The sequence below is a fragment of the Oryza glaberrima genome, chromosome 4 (assembly GCF_000147395.1).
Source record: "Oryza glaberrima chromosome 4, OglaRS2, whole genome shotgun sequence".
Lineage (NCBI taxonomy): Eukaryota > Viridiplantae > Streptophyta > Magnoliopsida > Poales > Poaceae > Oryza > Oryza glaberrima.
In genome coordinates this window covers 15,475,036-15,502,031 of record NC_068329.1, presented here as the reverse complement: position 1 = coordinate 15,502,031, position 26,996 = coordinate 15,475,036, and the positions used below count along the sequence as shown (strand labels likewise).

At 41.8% G+C, this 26,996-nt stretch overlaps 3 protein-coding genes and 1 long non-coding RNA gene across 4 annotated transcripts; 3 read left to right on the top strand and 1 right to left on the bottom strand.

The window, feature by feature from the left end:
* Positions 1-1,042: 1,042 nt before the first annotated feature.
* LOC127769926 (uncharacterized) lies at positions 1,043-2,722 on the bottom strand. The gene is made up of 2 exons (XR_008016859.1): positions 2,305-2,722; positions 1,043-1,359 (listed from the first exon to the last, which is right to left on the bottom strand). It is a non-coding gene; the product is annotated as an uncharacterized LOC127769926 (long non-coding RNA).
* A 3,191-nt stretch (positions 2,723-5,913) lies between these two features.
* On the top strand, positions 5,914-11,111 carry LOC127772011 (3-oxoacyl-[acyl-carrier-protein] reductase 4-like). Its single transcript, XM_052297981.1, has 11 exons — positions 5,914-6,303; positions 7,997-8,139; positions 8,431-8,484; positions 9,229-9,309; positions 9,409-9,454; positions 9,552-9,646; positions 9,726-9,758; positions 10,065-10,199; positions 10,283-10,376; positions 10,605-10,687; positions 10,772-11,111. Exons 1-11 carry the CDS (start codon positions 6,144-6,146, stop codon positions 10,802-10,804), a joined length of 957 nt encoding a protein of 318 aa, XP_052153941.1. The 5' UTR covers positions 5,914-6,143; the 3' UTR covers positions 10,805-11,111.
* A 6,391-nt stretch (positions 11,112-17,502) lies between these two features.
* On the top strand, positions 17,503-21,497 carry LOC127769540 (uncharacterized). Its single transcript, XM_052295136.1, has 4 exons — positions 17,503-17,638; positions 17,734-17,847; positions 19,234-19,338; positions 20,901-21,497. Exons 1-4 carry the CDS (start codon positions 17,533-17,535, stop codon positions 21,167-21,169), a joined length of 594 nt encoding a protein of 197 aa, XP_052151096.1. The 5' UTR covers positions 17,503-17,532; the 3' UTR covers positions 21,170-21,497.
* A 602-nt stretch (positions 21,498-22,099) lies between these two features.
* On the top strand, positions 22,100-24,002 carry LOC127769373 (60S ribosomal protein L35). Its single transcript, XM_052294925.1, has 4 exons — positions 22,100-22,215; positions 22,312-22,447; positions 22,538-22,694; positions 23,699-24,002. Exons 1-4 carry the CDS (start codon positions 22,212-22,214, stop codon positions 23,771-23,773), a joined length of 372 nt encoding a protein of 123 aa, XP_052150885.1. The 5' UTR covers positions 22,100-22,211; the 3' UTR covers positions 23,774-24,002.
* The last annotated feature ends 2,994 nt before the right edge of the window (positions 24,003-26,996 follow it).

The following is a 26,996-nucleotide window of genomic DNA, read 5'->3' as shown; positions in this document are numbered from 1 at the left end:
AAATGGTAGACCTTGTTTAATTTATGTGTTCATGAAGAAAAAACACATGTTTTTTTGGTTGCCGACCCGATACGGAGATGGAATCCGGACGTAACATATTTTAATGTCACATAACATTTTTAATTTATGTAATCACGACGAAGAAACATGTGTTTGTTTTTTTGTTGCCGATCTGGTTAGGATAGACCGAATGAATCCAGACGTAACATATATTATCCTAAAATGGTAGATCTTATTTAATTTGTGTCTTTACGATGAAAAAACACATGTTTTTGGTTGCCGACCCAGTCTAGATAGACTGGATGGAATCCGGACGTAACATATATTGTCTTAAAATGATTTATGTGTTCACAACAAAAAAATCCGAGTGGTTTTTGTTTTCGACACAGTTTGTACATTCCCCATTTAAATCCAACTAAATTCTGACAAAATTTAAACCAAATTTGAATTTTGTCAGCCATTGCCTCCACATTTTAAATCCAACAATCTGGGAGCTGTTTTGCACTGTGTTTGGAGTGCACGCAATGCATTTTGTGGCGAACTGTGACGACCATCACTAACTCCATGCACAGCACCATGTCAGGAAAATTCTCAAATTTGTAACTTCAGCCATATTACCCCCAACAATTTCAGGATATACAAAAGTGAAAAATAGAAGCTAGCACCGGCATTAGCTAGTGGGATCACAGGTTCTATTTGTGACTGAATATCATCCGTTATACATTGTGAAGTCAGGATAAAATATATGTTATTTATTCTGCGCCAACTCCTGATCAAGCATACAAAATACTAAACTAGATTATCTGGCAGCACATCTGATGGTCGTGTCCTCCATCTTAACTAGCTGCAAAGTATGTTAAAATCAGCACTTGATGCCACAATTTTTAAAATATTATAATATTTCAGAAAAATAATTGAACACTATCATGGAACAAAAATAAAAAAAAAAAGACAGCTAGTCAGAGCAAGGGCTCAACATTAACCAATTTTTTTTTTTTTTGCATCCTGATTTGCACGCACAACCCCACTCACAAGCAAGTCAGAACTCACAAGCTTGCAGACCAATTCAGATTCCGGTGATGGCAGGAGTATACAGTAAATCACAGTTTGAGGGCATGCTCAGTGCAGCTATAAGCAACTTGAAAGTACCAGCTCAATTATAACAAATAAAACACCATATCCCAAGACTACTTGTTTACAGACTAAAAAACCAAAAATCAATAAATGTGCTCTTGCAATTTCTGGAAGCCATCACATAAGAACAAAATTCAGGACAGCATGTCCAAGTACCGACTTCATAGCAACTGCTCTGCTTGAATGGATTATGGCAAATGGTGATGAGCTTCCAATCTTCAGATTCTGCAGGTTGAGAAAATGTGATTAAAAATGAATTACATCAGGATACACTCCTAACTGAATATTTGAAAGAACAAGGTGAACAAAACTTTCTTAAGGTAGCTCATTTCTTCATAATACATTCAAGAATATATATAATGGTGCTAAATACAACAAATATATAGGAGTCAGATCACCTGCAGGCATCCCCTTCACGAAACATCCTTTCTTTCTCTAATTGATAGAAATTAGCAAATCCTTAAACTAGATACGTAATCTATTAGGGAAAATAGAAAATCTAGCTGAAGAAGAAGACTCCCTAACGTTTCCCTTGCACAGATGGGTACAGTATCTGGAGTTCTGGACACTGTTGTGCATATTGGATCAGGATGGAGAGCCCAAAACTGGCATATGACACCAGGTTTCAGTTACAGTATTGCATCTGAATACATTATAGTACTCGAATTGATATTCTTTTCCTTTGCCCATTCAATTCATGAATAGTCTGAATTACAGAATCTCCATTTGCACACCAGTCCAGCCCATCACACCATGCTTCATATATTGCTACGAGTAACCAGATCGAATTATTTTTATATGCACAATTTGAAGCTTAACTATATGAAAAAACCAATTAGTTTGCTTCTAACTACTCACACCATAAGGTAGTGACACATTAAAATCAAAACAGATTGTCATTATGTTCACTTGTTAGTCTGAACAACCTGCAGAGACTAAATTTGGAGACAATGCTCATGCCATTACTAGCTGATTACTAGTTGCCAAACTTTAGGTTGTACTCAAGAAAGCTGATTATTGTTTTTATGTCTTAAGACCTTAAGGACATGCCATTATTGTTTTTACTAGCACATCCTTAAGACCTTAAGCTAGGACGGTAATTAATTGATTAGGGAAATAAATAATCTTGCTAGCCTTCCTAAAGTTTACCCTAACCATCTGCTACATTACCTGAAACAAATGGAGAGTTGGTGATGACTCCGAATCCAAATCAGACGAGGGTCGGCGACTACACGCACAACAAGGACAGGTAGCCAGTGGGGAACTCGCCGAGAATCCCGGCGGGGGGAAGGAAAGCGGCCGGCGGGAGTCAGCTACGCGCCAGGTGACGCGCGGTTCGTCGGCGCCGGGATCTTGATGCCTAAGGTGGATGGGACTGGAGGAGGACGGAGACGGCTTTACGGCGCAGGGGCGGCGCGGTGGCGGCACCAGGTCGCGCTCGCGCGAAAGGGGAGAGGCACCGCGCCCGCGCGAAGGTGGAGGAGCGGCGCGCCGGCAGCATCGGGTCGCGCAAAGGGGAGGGCCGGCGCAGCCGCGCGAAGGGGAGGGGAGGCGATGCGCAGATGGCGGCGGCTGGAACAAAGGAATGCTGGCGATTGGAACGCGAAAATACTGTAATACCCTTCCACTAAAATTAGGAGAAAGACTGAAACACCCTCGAAAATCAACGGTTAGATGTGATCCTACTACACTACTACAGGCACAAGTGAAGGGTACTGTAAAACGCCCCACTAGGATGGTGTCTATGGCATCAACTGCATTGCCATGTAGGATTTTTAGCTTATGTGGCACTATATTAATTAAGAGAGAGAGAAGAGAGAGGAAGAAACTAGGTCTCATGCAAGACACAGCTTCAATACGAGAACCTATGTACTAGACACTATCAAGTTTTGCATTGGGAGAGAATAGTGTTTTCATAATAGATGAAGAATAAATATGATTGGTAAAGAAAGAGAGATGATGTATTTATTAATGACCCATTTTAAGAAACCATAGGTTGTAGAGTGTAGTTTCTATTGTGATGTCTTATTGACATGACACCATAGACACTGCTTATGTTAACTATGGGTTGGGATTGCCCTCAGTACATCTATTGTTGGCTAAGATAAAAGATAAAGCCCAAGCTTAATGGCTAGCGGTGTGAAATATTTAACGACATTAATATTATAAGAATAGTCTATTATCTCTTGTTCTCCCCCCCCCCCCCCCTCCTAACAGACTAAAACTATTGTTTTCTCATGTTTTACTAGTATAATTCATGTATTGTTATCCTTCATTCTGATTTTCTTTTTAAAATAACTTATGCCGATTTTGTTTGACACTCCAATGTGGACCACCTATGTACAATATCTCAGATATATCTATTAAACTATATAGAAGCTATGTAGTACACAATTAGTATCTATTAGTGGGGACATTTGAGCATTATCGTATTACTATAAACCAAGGTTCCAAATTCGTTGGGCATCAGCTATTAGCGTCTACCAACAAGCTATATAATCGTCCAATCAACGCATAACTAGAAGCACGGGATCGTTTGCATGAATTCTACTAGTCAATTCGCTCTTGCAATATGGACTCTTCATTTTTCCAGAAAATCCAAAAAAAATAACATTAACATGCGTCCAATTACAAAAAAATATTATCAACGAGTGCGAGTTTCATAAGAATACAATCGTACACGCGATTTTGTCCAAAAAAAAATACTATTCTCATTGTTAGTGTTCCATCCATCCTATATCATTAAATACATTGTTCATCATATTGTACTTAATGGAGGGCTACTAACGAAACCCTAACAACGATGATATTTCTGAGATAAAATAGCTTGCACGATGATATTTTATGGAACTCTCACTCGTCAATGATATTTTTTGAAATTTGACACTTGTTAATGATATTTCTTGGATTTTCTCTCATTATTGCCATGTTGATACATGTATGCCCAATAAAAACACTTTGGAGTTGTTCCCTAACACTTTTGAATCTCCAAGTTAGTTTATTTTCCAAGCCATATTATCATTATTAAGGAGTTCCTTCTCTCATTATCTCGTACATGTTCTTCCATGGCAAGATATAATGGCGACCAAAATTTCATTACGTCTGGCATGCAAGGGCTGTTTGAAAAACATGTCTCATTATGGCCATGTTTAGTTCGCGAAAAGAAAATTTTTGAGTGCCACATAGGACGTTTGACCGGATATCGGAAAGGGTTTTCGGACACGAATGAAAAAACTAATTTCATAACTCGCCTGGAAACCGCGAGACGAATTTATTAAGCCTAATTAACCTGTCATGAGCACATGTAAGTTACTGTAGCACTTATAGCTAATTATGGACTAATTAGACTCAAAAGATTCGTCTCGCGATTTTCATTCAAACTGTGCAATTAGTTTTTCTTTTTATCTATATTTAATGCTCCATGCATGTGTCCAAAGATTAGATGTGATGTTTTTGGGAAAAAAAATTTTGGGAACTAAACAAGGCCTACGTTCAGCAGGCAAGGGCTGTTTGAAAAACATGTTAACAGAAAATGAGGAGTGGCTAAACTCAATTAGCTCTTTAGAAAAATGCCTTAAATATGACCTACTAAGGCCCTATGGATGAAGATTAAGGAAGGGCATGCAAAACCAAAAAAAATCGTTAGTGCAGGGTTAATTGGCTTTTAATTATAGTAAAGCTGAAAATAGATTTATTTGATATTTTTGAGCAACTGCTATATAGAAATTTTTCGCACTAAGCATATATTTCATCAGTTTGAAGAGCGTGGTACTTCCTCTGTCCCACGAAAAAACCAACTTCTAGAAATGAAATTTGGACAATCCTTTATATATATACATTTCTAGAAGTTGTCTTTTTTTATGGAGGATATAAGTGGTAACAGAAAACAATGTAAAATCTTTTTTTTTTAAAAAAAGAGTTTGTAATAATTAAAACTTAACTAAATAATACGCTATTAGATTTCTCGTTTTACGTGCGTCGTCTTAATCTTCATCTTCTTCGATGAGTTTCAAAACAGCACCGTAATAATACCAAGTTCGTCCTTAAAACTGACGAAAAGAAGAAGAGAAAACCCATTGTGCTGGATGGATGCCCTGGATAAGACGAAGAGAAAAAGAGTCAGATCCAATCGAAATCAAAAGCAAGCAGAATACAGATACATCTGTATCATCAGCCTTGTTCACGTCAAATTAGGGTGGCCAGCTGCCGCCACCCGCCAAAACGGGCTGAGAAAATCAGGAGAAATCAGGGGGCATTTCGCTTGCAGATCTCGACTGTGTTATTTCCCGCGAATTCCCAACTCATAATATCCTTGTTCTTCACGTGCATAATTTTTAAACCGTTAAATGATACATACCTTATAAAAAGTTTATATAAAAAGTTGCTATAGGAAAGCATATTAATCATTTTTTTAAGTTTTCATAGCTAATATTTTATTAATTATGTGTTAATCTGTCACTCCATTTTACTCCCTCCGTAAAAAAAAGACAAACCCTGAGTTTTTGTATCCAACATTTAACTATCCGTCTTATATGAAATTTTTTATAATTAGCATTTTTATTGTTGTTAGATGATAAAACATGATTAATACTTTATACGTTACTTATCTTTTTAATTTTTTTATAATTTTTTTAAATAAGACGGACGATCCAAATCCAATATTAGATATGGAAACCTAGGTTTGTTGTTGTTTTTTTTTTTTAAAAAGGAGGGATGGAGTAGGTGTGAAGGGGGCTCCAATAGAGTATTCTTCCCGTCGTCCTCTCCTCTCCTCGTGCGCTCCGCCCCCCAACGACACCGACGGGTTTATCTACCCTTCCTCGCCCTCTCGTCGCTGAGCTACCCAGGAAGAAAAAAAAAAAAACTTCCCTCCGCCGCCGCCGCCTCCGCCGACTCCGACGCCGCCGCGGCTACAAGTACCAACCCCCCGCGCGCCCGCCACGCCGCTCCCTGTGGCCCACCGCCTCCTCGCCTCCGCCTCCTCCGCCGCGTCTTCTCTACGCGCACTCATGGCGACCTCCGCGACCGCAGCGGCAGCAGCAGCAGTGGCCTCCCCGGCGGCGGCCCCGCGCGGCGCCGCCGTCGCGGCGGTGGCGCGGCGAGGGTTCGTCTCGTTCGGCGCGGCGGCGGCCGCGCGCTCGCGCGCGGTGCGGTCCGGCGGCTTCTCCGGTAAGGCCGCACTTCCCTTTTTTTTCCCCCACCCCTCTCTTTGTCTCGCTCCAGCGGCGGGTGGACTTAGTCGTTGTTGTGCTGGGTTAGCTCGGGCATGGAGATCTGGGAACGCCGTGGCGAACGCTTCGCTGCTCGTGCTAGCCTAGGATCCGCACTTGCTGGGTCAAACGTGTGGGTTTTGGGGATATGCTCCGCCTGGTATAATATTATTTTTCAGTTATATTTTTAAAATTTCATGCTGGTATTTTACAAGTTGACATCAAATGGAGAGCTCTCTTAAATTTGGTGTAAAATGTAGGAGTACCCCTTATATTTATGGATCAACTTATGTTTGATGAGCCTATGTTTCTGTTAGTTCAAAATCATGTATTTTTTTTAGCATTACCATATCCTATTTGGCAATGAATTTCACTTTAGACAATCCAATCTTAAGAACATACTCTAGTATATGAAATTCATTGCCAAATAGGATATGGTAATGCTAAAAAAAAATACAAGAGTATGTTTTAGACCAGATTTTATTCTTTTGTTTATGTGCTTGGGATCTTAATTCGATGATAAACTACTTTGTAGTCCACTGGGAAGTAGTTCCTTACATAGCTGAAGTGGCTTGCGGTCTGGTTTTGTTAGGGAAGTCAGCATCACTTTGTTTTTTCCCCAATATCACACGGTTTGCCTAGTCCTGTTATCAGCAAACTGAAATATCTAACACACTAATTGGTGCATTAAGAACACAATGTGTTATTTGGGGTTCATAAAATATTATTCTTTTGTATCTTTGCTTGCACCAGCAACCCAACAAGCAGCAATCTATTCTAGCATTATTCACGTGCCATGGAATGGAATTGATGATGACCATAGGTGTCAGTTCTTTGTTATAGGTATTGTGTCTTAGTGGAAAATTATGCAACAAATCAACAAAAGCTTAATCTTTTGTCAGAAGCTGTATGATGATTCCAAATGCTTCAGCATAAGAATGTAAATGTTGAACTGTACTTGTAAAGATTTTTTTCTGACAAAATTTACAGATCCCACAGTATTTGTCAAATGTCAATTGACAGTGGAAGTTGAGCTATTAACAATATTTGGTCCTAATTATCTACAGTGCAATAGACATCCAAATGTATTAAAAAGTGGAAACAGAACAGCGGAGCTATTTTTCTATTTTTGATAGCTTGGAATCATGCCCTTTTGGAGGTACTCTGAAACTACTGTATCATCAACATATTTATGGCATCATCAAATTCAGGACCAGTAACATCTGTAATAGAGCACATAGGAAAAGTAGCTGTGCTTCACTACACTTCAATGATATGATATGCTTAGCCTGCAGATGCCACTTTGTAATCATCATTGATAAAGTTGAACATTCGATGTGAACTAAGTCTGATTGAAACAGACATTTGCATGGTATTTGTCAAGATGGAGTTTACTGTTTATTGCCTTGTTTTGGAAGTAACAGATGTTCCTATGTATTTTTTTTTAAAAAAAATCTATATAGACTTGTGTCTTTGTTCTGTGTCCAGGGTCATTTTTTTTAATTTAAAATTTTCACATCTTTTCATATGCTAAATGTATTCTTTTCAAGAGCTTTCTTCAGGAAAGCTGTGTTTTGAATTTATCCTCCTTTTCAAACTCATTCAAACAACCTACACTCTTGGTATCCAATGCTAAGCGATGCTATCTGCAGGCGTGCGGACCCATGTTGCAGCTGTTGAGCAAGCACTTGTGCAAGATGCTACAAAGTTGGAAGCTCCAGTTGTTATTGTGACTGGTGCCTCCAGGGGGATTGGAAAGGCGACTGCATTGGCTCTTGGAAAAGCTGGGTGCAAGGTGAGCGTCACAACTAAAGTCTGAACAGCTTGTTCAACAGCTGATATGATTTGTTTGTGTACTTGTGTTGTGCGGTACTGCTCATGTTGGAATTCTGGTTCTAGTTCTAGTATGTGTTGCTTTCCAATTTGTTGTCTTTGATATCTTATAGAGGGATAGACATGTTGTGATGTAATTTTACACTTTTGCCTACCCGCTTGGCTTCTCAACAATGCAAAAGACCATTTCTCTTTTTCCTTATATTTTGTGTAATGATAAGATTAACCTCGGAGACTTGCCACTGCCTTTCAGGTCCTGGTGAACTATGCCCGATCCTCAAAAGAGGCTGAAGAAGTCTCCAAAGAGGTGAGCTTGTCGATTCCCAAATTTAGTATTTGTAGATAGACTTTGTTTGGTATTACTTGGTTACCTGTCACTTAATGTCAAATCTTAACATAAGGATAACCCTAAGGTGATTCTAAATCGTAACCATTGTGTGTGTGTGTGGACATTTTCACTATCTAATGCTATTTGTTAGTCATTTTAGTTTTACTACAGGCAATCAGTTTATGCTTTGGATAACTTTTTTTTCCTTAATTCTCATCATTGTTGGATTTCCTTAATTCTATTTTTCATTTTCCTGTTTTTTAGCCTCATACAGGAATACATTAAAGTATTATCATTTACAAATCTTGCTGAATAATCTTGCCGTTTATGATAACGCAACTCCAAAACAATTGCACATTTCAGAAGTCAACCCAGAGCAATTTAAAATCTAATTGCATTCCTATCTTCATCTGTTTCATTGGCACATTGTAACTTATTTTCAAAACTAGTAGATAGTAATAATAATGATAATAATTAGCAAGAAACAGTGAGATGAATCTCTACTGTGGTTGATTCAACCATATTTAACTACTTTTACTTATAAGTGTAGTTATTTTAGATCAATTTGAAAGTTCTCCATACCGCCATGGTCAAAAAGGGCAGTTCAAGCGAAATTTGGAGAGACATCTTCCTACAAATATACAAATCATACTATAGAAAACTACTTTTGGTTTCCCACACTATCCTTAGTTCCATCAGATAATTATAATGTTATTTTTCCAGATTGAAGCATGTGGTGGTCAGGCTATTACCTTTGGGGGAGATGTTTCAAAAGAAGCCGATGTGGATTCTATGATGAAAGCAGTAAGTGCAGTTTCTTTATGTAATAAAAATGCACTTTTAAATATACTTTTATATCAATTCTTCACTCTATGACTCGTTTATGATTACTTAATCTACCAGGCTCTTGATAAATGGGGAACAATTGATGTGCTGGTAAACAATGCAGGTTGGGCCCCATTGTAGTTTCATTTCTTTACATTTTTTTTAGCTTCCTATCATGTTAATCAATTTGTCTGTAAATTAAAAGAACATCTTGTTATCAGGAATTACCCGAGACACATTATTAATGAGGATGAAGAAATCACAATGGCAAGACGTAATTGACCTGAATCTTACTGGTGTTTTCCTCTGTACACAAGTAAGTTTGTATTGTACTGTTTTTGGTTACTTGAAGTCTTGAAGAACATTATTCATCTTACCTGTATACATTCTTGCAGGCTGCTACAAAAATAATGATGAAGAAGAAAAAGGTAGTGTTTGGTTTGCATAGAATGCTTTTCTATTACTATACTGGGTGCTAACTGCTGTGTCTTCGTATTCATGGATTAACAATGGTCCCTTTTGGCGAGTCTGATAATACACATGAAATCTTGAAAAATATCTTTATCATATCTTGAAAAATATCTTAATATTGCTTACAAGTTTAGTCAGGTTTCATAATAATAACTAATTTTATTCATTTTGTGGTCTGAATTTAAGAAGTTTTGTTAAAAAGAGCTATTCATATCCATGTCACCATGAGTACTGATTTGCTTGTTTTTTGTGTTGAAATGCAGGGAAAAATCATCAACATAGCATCAGTTGTTGGTCTTGTTGGTAATATTGGCCAAGCTAATTACAGTGCTGCCAAGGCTGGGGTTATTGGTTTGACGAAAACAGTAGCTAGGGAATATGCAAGCAGAAATATCAATGTATGGCTTCATCTCTCCATTGTTAGCTCTCGTATAACTTTAGGGTAGCCCGACTTCTCAAACAACTCTGAATACTCATGCAGGTGAATGCAATTGCACCTGGTTTCATTGCATCTGACATGACTGCTGAACTTGGAGAGGATCTTGAGAAGAAAATCTTGTCAACCATCCCATTAGGTACGTGTGTTAAGCTGTACTCCTTGACTAAGTGGCATTGTTATCTTCTTTATATCATGCACGATTTCTATTTGCGCGAAACCCCCCCTCTTTTGCTAAAAACATCAAAACAGCCTATGTGCTAATCTGAGTGAGATAACACTACATCCCTTCATAAGTGAGATAACGCCACATCCCCTGCGCAGTTCAATAATTTCAGTCAGTACCAATGGTTGATATGACTTGCAGGGAGATATGGCAAACCAGAGGAGGTTGCTGGCTTGGTTGAGTTTTTGGCTCTCAATCCTGCGGCCAACTACATCACGGGACAGGTGCGCTTGAATCCTAATTCACACCACATCCCTGCGTTCATTCATCATCGAACTAACCACTTGCTGTTTGGCCATTTTACGCAGGTTCTTACCATCGATGGAGGGATGGTGATGTAGGTCGTAACGCTTGACAGAGAAAGGATTGTTTTACATAATGTTTGCAAATGATTTTGGACTACAGAGTTAGGTCTTTCGTCCCTTGATTTGTAAACACCAGTGAATAAAATTAGGTGTTGGAAGTTCAGATACGTGTTTGAAGGATGTTCTGATGTGCCAATTTCTGTAGCGAAATCAGTAAGATTTCTTCCTAGCGCGCAATTTAGAGAGAAGGAAACCGCTGCTACTTGGTACCAATGAGAGTTTTGCCCCCCTTGACTTATTTTAAAGAAGATTTCTGGTGCGCATTTGTATTTTTATCTCAAAATCCCTTGCACATCCATGAGTTTTGTCGCTTCCTTAGTCATCCAAAATTTTCGTCCGTCCTTTATCTACGTCTGTTACGAGTCCATCTGCCGAGAACGTAAGAGTCCGCGATAGATTCGGTGTGTCAAATACGTATTGGATTGCTAGTTTCTACGTACGATTTGCAGCAAATCTTCTCTTTTGCAGCAAAATTACCCCCTCTATCTACAAAATATAAGAGATTTTACCTGGATATGGCATATCCTACTCTCTGTTGGAGTACTAATGTATGATTATTATTTTGTTTTTTTGCCGATGTATTACAATGTCTAATCAATTATAAAGGATATGAATGCAGGAAGGAAGCAGTAGGTTGCAAAGGGAACACATGTGACATTAACGTTGAAAGAGGTGTGTTGGCAGTTCTAACTGGTTTTTTACTAGCAGCCAACTAAAAAGGTTGTTTGCGAAAACCGATTTCAACATACAACCATGTTAAACCGCCTAACTGCGATGATTTTTTTTCTAAGAAATCAAAACGCTGGATACCTGTCAAAGAGTACTAGATCAACTGCTTTTGTTTTTTTATTCATATCCAAACAGTGAACTCAAAAAGTAATATATTGTATTATCTTGTGGGCAGCCCATAGCTATATGGACTACTTTAGTCATTAATGCTATAAAGGCCACATCTACAATGTATAGAGGCAACTCATATAGGTGCATTTATTGTATAATGCCCACTTTTGATTGACATTGTGGACGCCCTTAGACGCTGCAAGATACAACCTCCTTACTGTAGGAGAAGTTGCCGCCATTGCAGTACTCAGGAAGGGAGGATCCGTCGCTCCCATGGCAGCATGCTGCGGATGCGCCACTATCGTTGCCAGGATGAAAATGGGATTTTGAATCAAGCGGCACGATGAAAATGCCTATTATGTACATTGAAAATGGGATTGCGCCGTATAAAATAGTAGGTAGTACGTACAGTTTCATCTACTGGATGCATCGTCGACTTTATATGACACCGTTTATATCATAATTTTCAGCTTTGTACAATAATAACATAAATTTTGATTATATATTGTATACTTATATATTTACATTTACATGAAGTCACCAACTTCTACAATAAATACAAGTTTTGTCCTTAGTCTTTTCAACACCTCCTATCTATACACTATGCATGCGTTTGATTAGTGGATGAAACAAGATGGGTTGGGTTGATCCTATTTTTCAAGCTGTCTGGTTGGAGAAAGGTACGGAATGAAATGATCCTCGATAGGAATATTTTGCTTAGATTCGGATAACGGAATGAAGGGAGTATATTGTACATGGTCGCGTGGTCGCATTTTCTATGTAATTAATAAAAATTGAATTTAGAGTTCGTAGAGAACGATGAGAACGTTTCTTCTAATAAAACCTAGTGGATTTATACATACAAATATATCGTACAAATGATAAAATCGATGATTTGCTACTCTTTAGGTTGCTACCATGTGACAATATCGTGTAGGACCCTCGTGAAGTCAATGACGTGTGGGTGGCGTGGCGATAAAAAAAATACATCAATTCTCGAGTGGAAAAATAATCGAATGTAAATCTCCGGGCAAATAGAAGAAATGATATACATCAAATCTATTTTAAAATCACCTCAACATGAGGCTTCGACCAAGTTCTACCATGCTTAATCTGCGCACTGACCGACATCCAATCGTCCAGCCTCCACGGGCGATCGCCATTGCTCACCGTGTTCCACCCCCAGAGCCCGTCTTCCTCGACGCGCCCGTCCCGGACGAGCACCACGCGCTCCAATGTCGCGCACACCCGCACCAGGTACCTCAGGAACCGCGTATGCCGCGGCGCGCTCGCCGTGAACCCCACCATGCGCACCTCCCTCAGCCGCCGGTGCCGGAACTTGCCCCGCGGCTGCCAGTATATCGGCCGCCCCTCGACTCGCAGGTGTTCGTCCGGCGAGGAGGCGGGCGCGGGCGCGGAGACGTGGGTGTGCAGCGACTCGAGCGCCGGCGCCGCCTCGAGGAGGAGGCGCGGCCACGAGACGTCCCATGTGGGCGGCACGTCGGCGACGAGGAGCTCCCTCAGGCCGAGCAGCGCGGCGCCGAGCGGGCGCGGGAGGATCCACCGCTTCGGCCCGGTGAAGCGGACGGCGAGCCTCGACATCGACGCCGGCGCGCCGCCGAGGAGGGAGTCGAGGACGCGGTGGTGGGGCGTCGCCGGGGACGGGGGGGCGGTGAACGTGAGGTTGACGTGCGCGAGGCGCGGGACGGCGCCGAAGCTGAGCTCCACCACCGGCGCGGTGCCGTCGCCGAGGCACGCGAGGCGGCGGAGCTCGGGGAGGTGGCGCAGCTCGACGGCCCGGAACGAGCAGCTGTCCACGACGAGCTCCTCCACGCCGGAGCGCGGCGCGTCGATCACCAGGGCGTCGCCCGCGCCGCGGCAGCACAGGAGGTGCACCACCCGCAGCGGCGCGCCGCAGCGTCCGCCGAACACCGCGTCGTACGCGGACATCGGGGTGGACGCCGCCGTGTCCTGCAGGACGAGCCGCTCCAGCGCGGCGTACCGGTGCAGCGGCGGCAGCGCGCAGTGGCCCAGCGTCAGGCTGCGGAGGCGCGAGCGGTGGCGGCCGTCGTCGAGGAGGTGGTCCGGGAAGGCGTACGCGGGCAGCGGGGGGTCGCGCGGCGCCGACCTGAGGACGACGACGTCGAGGTGCTCGACGCCCCACTCCCCGACGGCGGTGTCGATCATCCGGTCGATGGTGCCGGCGCCGTCGTAGGTGCGGAAGAACTCGAGGTAGAGCGACCTGGCGCGCCGGCGGCGAGCGCCGGGCGCGTCCAGGACCCCGGCGAGGCCGTCGAGGAACGCGCGCGTGGCGCGCCGGTCCAGGCGTTTGATGTACGGCAGCAGCCTGCCCTCGACGTCCTCGGCGTCGGCGGCGCCGCGCGCCCTGGCTCGGCGGAGGCGGTCGACGGAGCGGAAGTAGCGCGGCGAGAGCACGTCGGCGACGGAGAACCTGAGCGCCGGGAGGCGGCGCGGGAGGCGCGCCCAGCGGCGGGGCGCCTTCATCCTAGGCGTGGCAGAAAGATTTTTAGTTTGGATGACGGTGGGAAGCAGCTACGTACACAGGTCGCAGAGATAATATAGTTCCGACTCCGATCCCGATCCTAACACGCTTGCTGCTCTTGTTGACGTGCTGTAAGGCGATGCATGCTGTAAGGCGAGGCACCGAAAACAGAGCGATAGTTTAGCGAATCATTAGCTAAATAAACTTAAAAATAGATTAATATGATTTTTATAGGAACTTTTTTATTAAAAAATTATGTAAAATATAGTTTGAGAAGCATTGCGCGCAAAATATAAAAAAATAGAAGTTGAGAAAAGGGAGAAAAAAAACACAGCCTAAACGATGGTTACTGTTGAGCAGAGCTGCTTGATTCTGCTGATATGATATTTGATGAATAGATAATGTCTATGAACTGTTTTTTTTTTGAAACTTTCATTTTTTAATTTTAAAAATAAACTCTTATAAAACTTATTTTTAAAACCTGGATCTTTTGACCTGCCAGACATGGCAAAACAATACTAACACATCATCTGTAGTGGACGTGATAGTTTTATTATGCCACAACAGCAAAACCGACGTGGCCAAAAAAGATTTATTTTTACAATTAAAAATTTAAAAAGATTTTAGAAAAATCAAAAAATCGCAAACTTGTTGGATGTTAACCACAAAATTTGATAAGATGTACGAAAAAAACAATGGATTCGATGCGGATTTGGAGGAGATAATTCGGTTTCATAGAGGCTGTACCTTCGACACCCCACTCTCCAACGGTGATCTCAATCATCTAGTCAATGATGTCAGCGTTGTCGTAGATGCGGAAGAACTCAAGGTAGAGTGCCTTGGTGTGCCGATGATGAGCACCGCTAGTACTGGGCGCATCCAAGATCCCAGCGATGCCATCGAGGAACGTGCACATGGCACGCTGGTCGGAGCATTTGATCGATGTACAACAATAGCTTGCCGTCGAAACAACTAAAACTCTCATTTTGCCGTCGAAACAACTAAAACTCTCATTCCTACAGGTATAAGATGTTATGTTGATGCTTCTTGGTTGGATAATAAAACGTGAAGTATCTTTATTCATGATCCAACTTCTCATGCTGCCATTTGGATAAAGGCTATTAGTGCAAATTCTCTTTCACCTTTGCATGCAGAGCTTTCAGTGTTCTGGGTGGCTTATAAAACTTGCAGGTGTTTAAGCTTGATGAATGTCATCTTCCTCACTGATAGTGCAACAATTGCGACTATATTCCATCAAAATAATTTACAGGAGAACCCAAGACATTGGAGTTTAAGGCCATTACTATAAAATTTCAGAATTTTCCTTGCAAGAGCAACAATTGCATGTCAAGTGGATCCCTCGGAAGGCAAATGAAGTTGCGGATAGACTTGCGAGTAAAGCTAGAAGACACAATTCTAGGGCTAGAAACTATAATTATTGGCTACAACAATTCTCATACTTGTTATCACTCTACATGTCCAACCACAAGTGCCCTAGTAAACCTCTGACTTGAAGAGACGATCATAACTCATGTACTTTGTTTCTAATTTCTAGTGTAATAAAAGTCATGAGTTCTAAAAAAAAGGGAGGTGCCTAGAGGTGGCCGAGAAAGCTGGTTTGTTCGGTGTTTGCTACCCCTTCATTTTTTTAAAATAACCCACACAAGACAGCGCACATTTTCGTACTAATATAGTAGAAAACAAAACAAGTCTATAGCCCTGGAAGACTATAGCTAGAAAAAAAATAACCACACCACGCGTCTACAAACCGTATCCCCGCTAGTAAAGAGTAAACATGAACACAACACCCCTAATGGAATGGGTCTTCAAATGACACCACCAGCGAAGAAACGGTGTCGAGAAACACCACCGTCACCTATTCTGAGAACATGACATGGTTTTCACCTAAAGAAAACCATCAAGGAGAGAAGAGATTCTACAACAATGCCCCAAGGGAAAAGTGGCGCCCATGAGTGTCGCCATTGTCGGCCCAAAGGCTAGGCTTTCACCCGTAATCTTCATGCCCTCCCATGCCACGTGCACCTGTCCGTATCAGCGGCCACCACCAACTGAGCACCTTCAATGCATAGCCACCACACCAGCGCCTTGTCGTCGACCATCTATTAAGCAGGATTGCAGGATCCAGCTCACTCAACCTCCATCCACGCGACTGGGTTGAGGAGGAAGAGGATGAGAGAGAAGAGTGGATCTCCTCTTCCCCGTACTAGGCCGCCAGCGTGGCCATCTTGTGACGGCAAGGCGTCACCACGAGAGGACTAGTGTATGGATAAGAGTCCGTTGCATGCCCTGCAAACACCCACCTCACGGCATCGCTGCCGCCTCCACCTCGGGCAGGCTGCCCACCTTGCTATCGCCTCGCCCCGAAGCCATCATTCGTCATCGGATCTCCCATGTGGTAGCGCCTCAACGGTGCCATAATTCCTGCCTCCATCCATCGACATGTTGCCACTGGACACCGGCCACGCCGCGATCGCCTCCCGCTGGGCTCCAGCTATCGTCACCAATCAGCATGGGTTCTTGCTACCCGCGTGCGCCACTGCTAGAGCACGACAGCCCTCACTGCCGCGCTTGCCTCCACCAGCCTTCTCTTGCGCCTCATCGGTCTCCTGCTGTCTCGTGCGCTGCTAGTTGGCTCCTCCGGCCAGATCCATTGCAGCGGCGACAGATCTAGCCGTGGGTGGACCAGATCCTATCGTGGCGGCATCGGATCCGTCGCCTAGCGCTACGCAGCGTCGCCGCCTCGTCTTCCCCACACATTGCATGTCAAGCCGCCTTCCCCGCGCCAAGGTGGAGCGCCGCCGAGGGTTTGACCCCACCATTCCCATACAATTTTGATTTTCATGAACACTGAGTTCTCGATGTGTTTACACGGTTCGTGTAAGCCATAAACTAAACATGTTGGAGAAAACGTTGATGCCATCAACTTTTAGCCAATCTTCTATTTCTTCCTATGGTCCAAAGTAGAATTCCACCTTCATATGTGCTCGCTACTTTCTAATGGACACTCAACTGACTAAAATTCGTTTTGTCATTGTATTTTAGCTTTGGTTTACACGTAACCGATAAGTTTATACACATTCAATTATATCCTCCTAACAAATTCGTGTATCACAATAATTTAACTCTACTCCTGAATTCCTGATTAATTCAGCAGAGAGAGAGAACGTGTTTAGGCCGGAGATGCAGATCTCGATTTGATCTAGGCCGTTGAGTCCCGATCTGACGCCTTCTAGAGCCCAACACACCGGCGGCTCTGCATCTCGAAGCCCACCGGCCGAGCCCCTCTCCCCACCCCCCCCCCCCCCCCCCCACCGGCGCCGCCGCCGCCGCCCCTACTCCGATGGCTACTCCGGCCAGCGAGCCCACCGGCGCAGGGACGCCGGAGCCAGCAGCGCCGTTCTCCGCCGACTGGAAGGAGCGGATCTTGCTGCCCGCCGCGGTCGCCGGTGAGCCGCCCCCAACCCACCCCCCAAGAAAAACTTGCCGCGGGCGATTCCAAAGGGGGAGGGGATTCGCTGACTTTTGGGATGCTCCTCTGTAGGTGTGGTCGGAGCTGGATTCGGGCTGCTGTCGCGGCACCGGGTTCGCCTTGGCGCCGCACGCGCCACCGCCACCTACGCTGCTAACCTCGCCATCGTCGCCGGGTGCTACGGTGGTGAGCTCCTCTTGTTACGCCGGGGCGTCTGATTTGTTTAGCTTTTTGTTGCAAAGTCTGTAGCCCTTGGGATGAATTGAATCTCTAAGTGAGGTGCGGTTAGATACCTATTATTGGAGTAGTATTTCTTCACTGAACTTGTGACTTTGATAATCTACTGTTGTGGTAGGAGAGAAGTAGAGTTGTTATACTTCACTACTCACCATTTCTAGTCATGAGTTAGATGTTGGTTGAGGTTATTAAATTTAAGCTACTAGATTATCACTACAAAACAGTAATGGATCGTACTAAAACTCATTTTGGAGGCGGCTGCCTGGGAACATGGCGCAAATATATAATGATAGGCAGATACGAGATGTTTTTCACATTTCTACTGTCTCAGTTTGGGATATTGAATTACTGTTCTTGTTAACCATTGAACAAGGTTAGCCTTTTTCTGCGTAAATTAGCATAGCCACTCTTGCTGGGGAATTTGATGTGGTACCTTAGCATCTTCTAACATGCGTCCAGTCCCTCCATAGTAAGGTTTCCGATTATCCATTATCCTCTAAGCATGCTGTTAATCATGCTATCAACATCCATGAAGCCATTGTGAATAAAAGAATGATTGTCTTAGTTTGTTGTTAGCGTTGTCTCACTTTCATTTGGCAAAGATTCAATGCCTAAGTAAATCTCTCTTTGGTCTATTGTCCATGATATAATTTTAGTAAAATTAAGCTCATCAGCTATGAGTAAGTAGAATTTTGGCAGACTAGCAGCTATAATCTTTTAAATGCAACGCCCAGAACAGAACTTTTTTAGTGCCAACTACTCCTGTTTTTTTTTCCCCTAGCACTTGATCAGTTGAAATAACTTCAGGGTTTTATCGCTCAAGATTACAAAAAAGTGGAGAAATTTCTGGTCAGACAAGGAACATAGGTTGTAGCTATTGTGCTACATGAGTTCTAGCAATAGTCTACTTGACATGTTTGAACTTGCTTTGAGCTATTATTGCTTACATTTGTACACAGTATGGAGTATGAACATTTATTGTCCTTTTCACATGAAATCTGGCGTATGTTTTAACATGAAATCTGGCGTATGTTTTAATTCTGGTTGCTACTATAACGGCAAAGTTCTATCTTGTGGCTTTTAATCTACTATTTAGAATACATACCTTTTTTAGTGGGATTTAGAATACATACTTATGCACTGTTTTTTTTACTATGATTTTCATTTTAGCGGAGACATTAAACATGTTTGCAAAAAGTGGAATTAAGTGTATTCTCATTTATTGCAGCACTTAAAATTTCTGTTAGCTCATGTGAACAAGTGACAGGGAGCCTCTAGGTGAATATATTATATATCGACATGTTTATGTAAAGCGTGTGCTTGTTTTCCATTCAGGAGCACGTGAACTTGCAAGAGATGCTCGAGCTTCAACCCCTGATGATCCCATGAACTCTGTTGTTGGTGGGCTAGCAAGCGGAGCTGTTCTTGGCCGAATACAAGGTTGATCCTTATATTGCACAATCATATTTGGACTTTTGGTTCTTTCCATAAAGTATATAATTTAGTCTTTTCAGTAACTTTTATCTTTCAGTAAAACTAGCATCTACAGTATTTCTCACATATAGTTCAAAGGTTATGGTACCCAACTTCTTGTTTTCCTTTTTCAGTTTTTTCAGGGTGGGGTGTGGGAGAAACTGTGCATCTTTTTAAAGAGGTTTTAGGGGGTATCGGACAGGTTTCACGTATGGTACTGAAATCAACAACTTAGATCTGAAAGCAACTATATTATATATTTCCACATGCTATCTTCACAAAATACATATAGCAGCCATAAAGTACTAAGCAACAGGCTTGATAGCCTTCAGGTTTGTGTTTTAATCTGTTCAGGCAACCTTTTGGAAGCTAGTTATGCCTACTTCGAACACCATCTGAACAAAAGTTCTAGCGCACCTGTAACGCAAGGCCCTTTTATTTTCTCAAAATTGGCATAGTGTTGTACATGGAAGAAATTTGTGCTGGTCCCGAACACCATCATGGGTAAAATCATAAAAAGGTTAATGTATTGTAAATTGTGATGAGGTCATTTGTATTCACTAGTTTTCCAGAATTTTGTGGGATGTGGGTACTGGTAAGGCTACTATTTCTGATTTTGAGTGTCTTTCACTTCCTGTCTTCTGTTAGATGAAGGATTGTCGATTGTACGTCTCTTTCTGCACCCATTATACATCTCTAGAATCTCTGTAACATCTTCTGCTCTTGTTTCCAAAGAAAGCTCTAAATAAAAGCTTTCAATTTGCATTCTTCAACATCACTATAGTTAATAGCACTTATTGCTTTCACTCTACAGTGAATTTTAGAGTTAAACTATGATGCATAGTGTAGCCTTTCTGATGGACTAGCAGTCTTTCTTTAGTTCCCCATTCAAGAGCTTATGATATTTCAACTTGGTTCTCATGGGTTATCTAAGGTTGGTGGTCTTGCTGAGCTCCAATCTAATCATAACAAGATCTTCAGTTCCATTTAAATGGAATGTGTCGTTGTTGACTTTGGTAGTTTTTTTTTTTTTAAAAAAAAAACCTATTGCGCTAACCTTGGATTGCTGCATTCCACCATTTTAATCCATCTTTCTTCTAAGCTTGTCAACAAATTATGAAATAAGCTTTCAACCTGCTATTACTAGATTCTCCAGTTATGAATATTCTGTTCAATTCAAATTTCTACTTGACTATTGCTTTAGATTACCTTGAGGTTTCATAGATAGTCCAATGTGATTGACCTTACTCAAATCATCATCAAGTCTGAGCATTTTATAAAAATCAAACCTTTTTTGTGATGAATGAACAGCTTTTGGACTTTAGCACTGAAATTTGTCTGAATATGTTTACTGTGATGTAGGCATAGATCATTATATAATTTGTTTTCTACTAGGCTGCTTGGTGGAAACTTTTGGGAAATATACCGTGTTTGAAAACTCACAGAAAGTTATATTGCCATATCCGTATTTGTGCCCCGTACTGCACCACGACTGTCTCATGATTTCCATTTGCTCACTGTCACTGCAGGTGGACACTTTGGGGCAGTTAAGTATGCGGTCACCTTTGCAGCTGCTGGTACCGCATTGGACTATGCCGCACTGAAGCTGAGACCTCAACTTAACGGCAAATGGCATGCCCTGAAAGAGCATTTTTCTGGAGGCAAAGGCTGGTTTACGCTCCCCGAATGGTCGCCTATCCAGGTGTTGGATGAGGAAGCCTTGGCAAAGAAACGAGCTCGAGAAGAGAAGTTGTTTGCTCAGCGAGCTCTTGGTAAACTTAGCAAGGAGGAACCATAGTTACAGTGCTACACTACTGATATAGACTTGATAATTTTGTCAAGGCGCTATGCGTCACGTAAACCATTATAGTTCTAGACTGTTAGAACATTTAGATTTTGGTTTATTCATATTTTTGCTGTCTTTGTAAGATTTTCATGGAGGGAGAGAAACCATGTTGGTCATTGTTGTACTGGAAAGGGTTTTAGCTACCAAAACATCTGCAAGCCTGTAGTGGTGTTTGTAATACTGCTGGTAATCTGGCACCTTTTGGAAGTTAACCCTTTGAATCAAAAACCAGAATTTGAGAAATTTAAATGCATCATTTTCCTGTAAAATACCATCGTCTACTTTTATCTGTGTACTTTTAGTTTTGATTAGCAATCTATAGAGTTACGCATAGACAAACTTAAGAGCTCTTCTACGTGGATGCAAAGTGACTCAAAATGCATCACCAAAATAAGAACAAGAGTTAAACATTAAAAAAAAAAAAACTAAACCTGCTATATATTCAATGAATTTTTTTCAGAGGCAACGTAGAATGAAAGAATTTTCACCTTCAGGCTTTAGGTTGAGTTTTCTCTCGGTTTTCATACACATGTTTCTTGAAATGCTATCCGGTCTGTTTTTTTACAAATATTTTCTATAGAAAAAAATGTTTTAAGAAAATCATATTAATCCATTTTTCAAGTTTAAAATCATTAATAGCTCATCTTATTTTGTGTCTTCTCAATATCCTACTTACACCCTCCTCTCAAACACACAGGAAAAAGAAAAAAAAAAGGACCAAAACATGAGAAAATTCAAAACCATTTTGTAAAAGGCCCACTACAAGTAGTTACCCACTAGGCCCATAAAGGCCCAATACAAGTCAATACCCATTAGGCCCATCAAGGCCCAACTAAAACTTCTAGGGTTTCCTCATCCTCGATGGGGTTTATCCTTCGAGCACATATATAATCCGCACGCCGCCGCCTCCCTCTCTGCTTCGCACTCCATTTTCCCTCTCCCCGCTCGCCGCCGCCGCCGCCGCCGCCGCCGCCAGCCAAGCTCGCCGCTCGCCATGGGTAAGCCTCCCCCTCCTCTCCCTCTCTCCGGTTCATCTCGATTAGTTTTAGCTCTCAATCCCTTCCGGATCTGACCGTTTCTTGGACAAATGTCAGCCCGGATCAAGGTGCACGAGCTCCGGGGGAAGAACAAGGCGGAGCTGCAGGCCCAGCTCAAGGACCTCAAGGCGGAGCTCTCCCTCCTCCGCGTCGCCAAGGTCACCGGCGGCGCCCCCAACAAGCTCTCCAAGATGTGCGCCTTCTTCTTCCTCTCTCTCGCTCGTTTGTTGGTGTGGCTGGATCTCGCTCACGGGTTCTTGGGGTGGTGAATTTTTTTTCGCAGCAAGGTGGTGCGCACCTCGATCGCGCGCGTGCTGACGGTGATCTCGCAGAAGCAGAAGGCGGCGCTGAGGGAGGCGTACAAGAAGAAGAGCCTGCTCCCGCTCGACCTCCGCCCCAAGAAGACCCGCGCCATCCGCAGGCGCCTCACCAAGCACCAGGTATAGAACAACTCATGTTTCTCTTTCTTTGTCCCATTCGAATGCATCTACCTTATACCAATTGGATGTGAATTACCTCAGTTATTGTTTAGGGCTAGATGTGCTGTGTTACATAGGGCATTGTTCGGTCAAATTGCTCTAGTTGATGTTGAAACAGTTACCAATTCTTCAGTGCAAGCTGTGTATTTTTATGTTAGATTGGATTAGTAGAACACATGTATTGGGGAAACAAGGGAGCTCTTTAGGAAAAACGATTTTTGCACGGATTTTTATGAGATTTTCTTGTGTGGCTTGCCTAGTTGTTGCTGGTGATTTGGGTATTTCGGTTATGATTCTGTTTAGCTGTTTGTAGTTTAGTTGTCTATTAAGTTAATAATTGTGATAAGCTGTTTGCAAATTGTCATACGATTGCTGGGAAGCTGTTGGTCTCACCTTGTAAGAGTATATAGTGCTGAGTTTCGTTATTTTGTGTATGTATGTGATCATATTGCGGAATGATAAATACTGCTTGTATCCATTAAATCATTTAGTCAGGCTCACAGGCTTGTTTAATACCCTTTTGGTTCAATATTCACTTGTTGTTTTGTTATTTTTGCTGTTTGTTATTGGTTATTTTTACACTATGCTTTAATCATATGGCTTACATGTCATAGTGTGTCCTCTCCTGTGTGCCTTGTTTTCATTGCAACAAATTACAGTGACCATGCAGTTCACTATTTGAATCACTTTGAGACCTGAGCCTCACCTCCTTTAGGAATTCTGATCATAACAGGATTTGCATCAAGTTTAAAGCTCTCTCTTTAGGTCTTCAGCTGCATTTGTATTACGCATCTGGTGTAGTTTAGAATTTGGAGATTTTTATTTATGGTGCATGTAACTTAGGTCGTTTTATGTTTTATGGTCTTGTCTTGTGAAATCCTCTAGTTTGATCTGATCCTGTTAAAATATTTAGCTAAATGGTTTGGGCTTTTTGGTACTGAATGATTTGCTTTGCTATCGTGCAGCTCTCTTTGAAGACCGAGAGGGAGAAGAAGCGCGAGAAGTATTTCCCCATGAGGAAGTATGCTGTTAAGGCTTAGGTTATTAGGAACATAAATGTTTTACCTGTCAAGTTTTGCCCAGTTGCCTAAATTTGATGTTTTGTGTGGACATCCATTGTCACCTTAGTACAATGTATTTGGTCTACTGCATGAAGTGCGTACTATTTTACCTTTTAACGTTGTTATTTGGTTATAGCTGCCTGTCACCTGTCTCTTGAAAATGTGATGGTTACCTTAATGTTTATGAGATTCCACTTAACCTGCCCTATATAGTTCAACCGTGGATGGGCATTCAAATTCAATCTATACCAAAGGTAGTGTGCTAGTGCTGAACTGAGGAGCACATTTTTCATCTCTGATAGTTTTGCTGAAACCTGATGTGCAAATTATAGTAGTTACTACCAAGTTCACTTTTTTTATTCAGGTGGATTCACTCCAGGGCTGCGGTGCTTTTTGCGAAATTTTGATCAAATATGGCTTGGAATTAGAATTCTTGAAGATCGTTTGAAACTTCACTTGGAATCTACTTTTGTGCTGGTTCCAAACCTCAAAATTTCATGAGATCCAATCGGTTTTCGACAAACTTGTCATTTGAGCCCTATATGGCTATCTGTACCATGAATGAGTAGGCTGAACTTTCCTTCATGCCAGGACCTTGTTTCATGGTGGATTTTAGTTTAAGGGGCACATGATACAAATTTCATAGTTGGTAGATCTATTTGTTGGTTTGATGAAGAGTAAGCAAATTGATGGAAGAATTGCAAATATACCACTACTCGTCATCTAATTCGAAATAGCCATTAAAAAAACACAACTGCAAATGTGCCACTGAAATTGGTATGCACACATCACTTTGCCATTGATAAATAAGAAGACAAATAATTCACAAAAGACAACAAGATAATTCATAAAACCAATATGAAAGCTTTACCCCCTCCTTGCCCTCTCGCCCTAGAATAGCATAGAAAAGCAGCACTCGACTCCCACCCTCTCTCCCACTCAGGAACCCTACATTCTCAAATCCTTTCATCTCTTTTTGCAAATCAATTCGCACTACAACAGAAACCCAACACCTCTCAAATCCTTTCATCTCTTCCTGCAAATCAACTGAAAATTGGTTGCAATGAAGTAGTAGATAGTACTGGAAGTTCTCATGGCGTCATGGGTGATTTTTGTGAGTACTGCGCAAATCAGCAAGGGCTACGGCAAGCAGCACAGCGTGCAGGCGACTGCGTAGCGGGCTGCTGCTTCGAGGCTTCGAGCAAGCAGCAGCAAGATGGTCTTTTGCTTTGATTTCGTTGGAAGGGGTGCAATTGTCCTATTTTCATCAAAACACACCTTTGCTAACAGTGTTAGGTTGTGTTTAGTTCACATTGAAGTTTGGTTAAAATTGGTACGATGTGATAGAAAAGTTATGTGTGTATGAAAGGTTTGATGTAATGGAAAGTTGAAAGTTTGGAAAAAAACTTTGGAACTAAACAGGCCCTTAGTCCAAGCCTTGAGTCCTAATGGCAGATATGTTAAGTTCTAACTTTTTTTTTTTGGGCAAATGTGCAATTACCATGTTTATAATGACAAATTCATCGTACCGATTCAAACCAATAACAAATATGCAATTCGCCCATTGATGAATTTTTTATTGAAGTACTATAAGGTTTAATGAATGATTAGGTTGAGGAGGTTTAATGAATGATTAGGTTGAGGAGAGGAGATGAGACAAAAGGAATATAAGAGAGTTATTAGTTTTCGGATGTGTTTTTGGAAATGGAAAATGTAGGTTGAATTTTTTTCAAAAGTTTTGGAAACACAAACAAATTCTTGAAAATAGAAATGAATACGGTAAGGCTACTATCTTGTTGAAAACCGGAATGGTCAGAAACAGAAATAAATTCATTTTTTTCTTCTCAAAATCGAAAATAGATATAAAAACTAGAATGGTCGGAAACAGAAATAAATTCACTTTTTTTCCTCTCAAAATCGAAAATAGATATACGCTCATTAGTTTCAGCCTTCCCTGCTCATTCCATATGTACAAAAGGTCTGAAATTAAATTCTAAACCAAACATTGGAATAAATACTATCTTAATTTTTTTAATATATGACACTGTTGACTTTTAACATTATGTTTGACTACTTGTCTTATTAAAATATTTAATATAAATATGTAAAGTTATAAGTTAAAATTATAGTTTTATTGTTGATAAAACAAACAAAACAAATAATATTTACATTGTCGGCCACGTTAAAAGTTAACGACGTGAGCACTAAATAGAGGAGGCTACAAGCAGCATGTCCAGTTATGAAGCAACTTGACCAAGATGAACAAGGCAGCTAGGAAGTCTGCCATGCGCTGCCTCTCCAAGAAGCACTCTAGTCCAGTGCAACATCTCAAGGCGACAAGGCGGTCGGTCGGCGGAGAGTTATTCGCGTTAGAATTGGAGGTTAAGGGAGCCATGCTTCACCATCATTTACAAATAAATAAGTATTATATACTTATTTAAATTGAGGCGATTGAATTTTTAGTTACACCTTAACAGTCGTAAGAAAATCTTATCATACTTTTTTGAGTTGGGATTTAGTTTGATCCAAGAAAATCTTTTTACGATGAAACTAGTGTCAAGCTAGTCAAACTTATCTAACTTTATTCACTCGTTTGACCGGGGCTTATACGTATGCTTATAAGCCAAAATTTAAATTATAGAACTTAGTTTTGAATTTTGATTTTTTTCATCGTAATTTATCGTAATTTTGATTTTTCTTCATCGCGGCGACGATTTCTTGAAGCTTGGTCGATCTCGCCGGATTGATTAGTTGATGACGATGATTCCAATCTCGTCGGGAGACGTACTCTGGCCGGGTTGGATCTCCCTGGTCCGAAGTCGTCGAGTAGCTTGTTGTTGGAGGATCCATCTCTTAAACCCATCTCGTCGAAATCCTGAAGCACCAAAAATCCCCTACCTGGCGCGCCACTGTTGACGTTTGATGTCGCGATTCCGGTATTTGTATAGTATGGGGATTGTTGGCACTAGGATATATGCGAGATTGTAGTAAAAAAGACGGGGACGAGGATTTTTATGCAGGTTCGGGCCCTTGAATTGTCAGGTAATAACCCTACATCCTGTTGGCCGAAGCCGGTATTGCTCTTATTCACCATAATCACACCAATACAATATTTGGGGTAGCCTATATAACTGTTGTCGACATGGCGGTCTGAAGGTCTGACTCGTAGTCGACAACAGGGTAGTCTTCCTCCTCGAGTTCG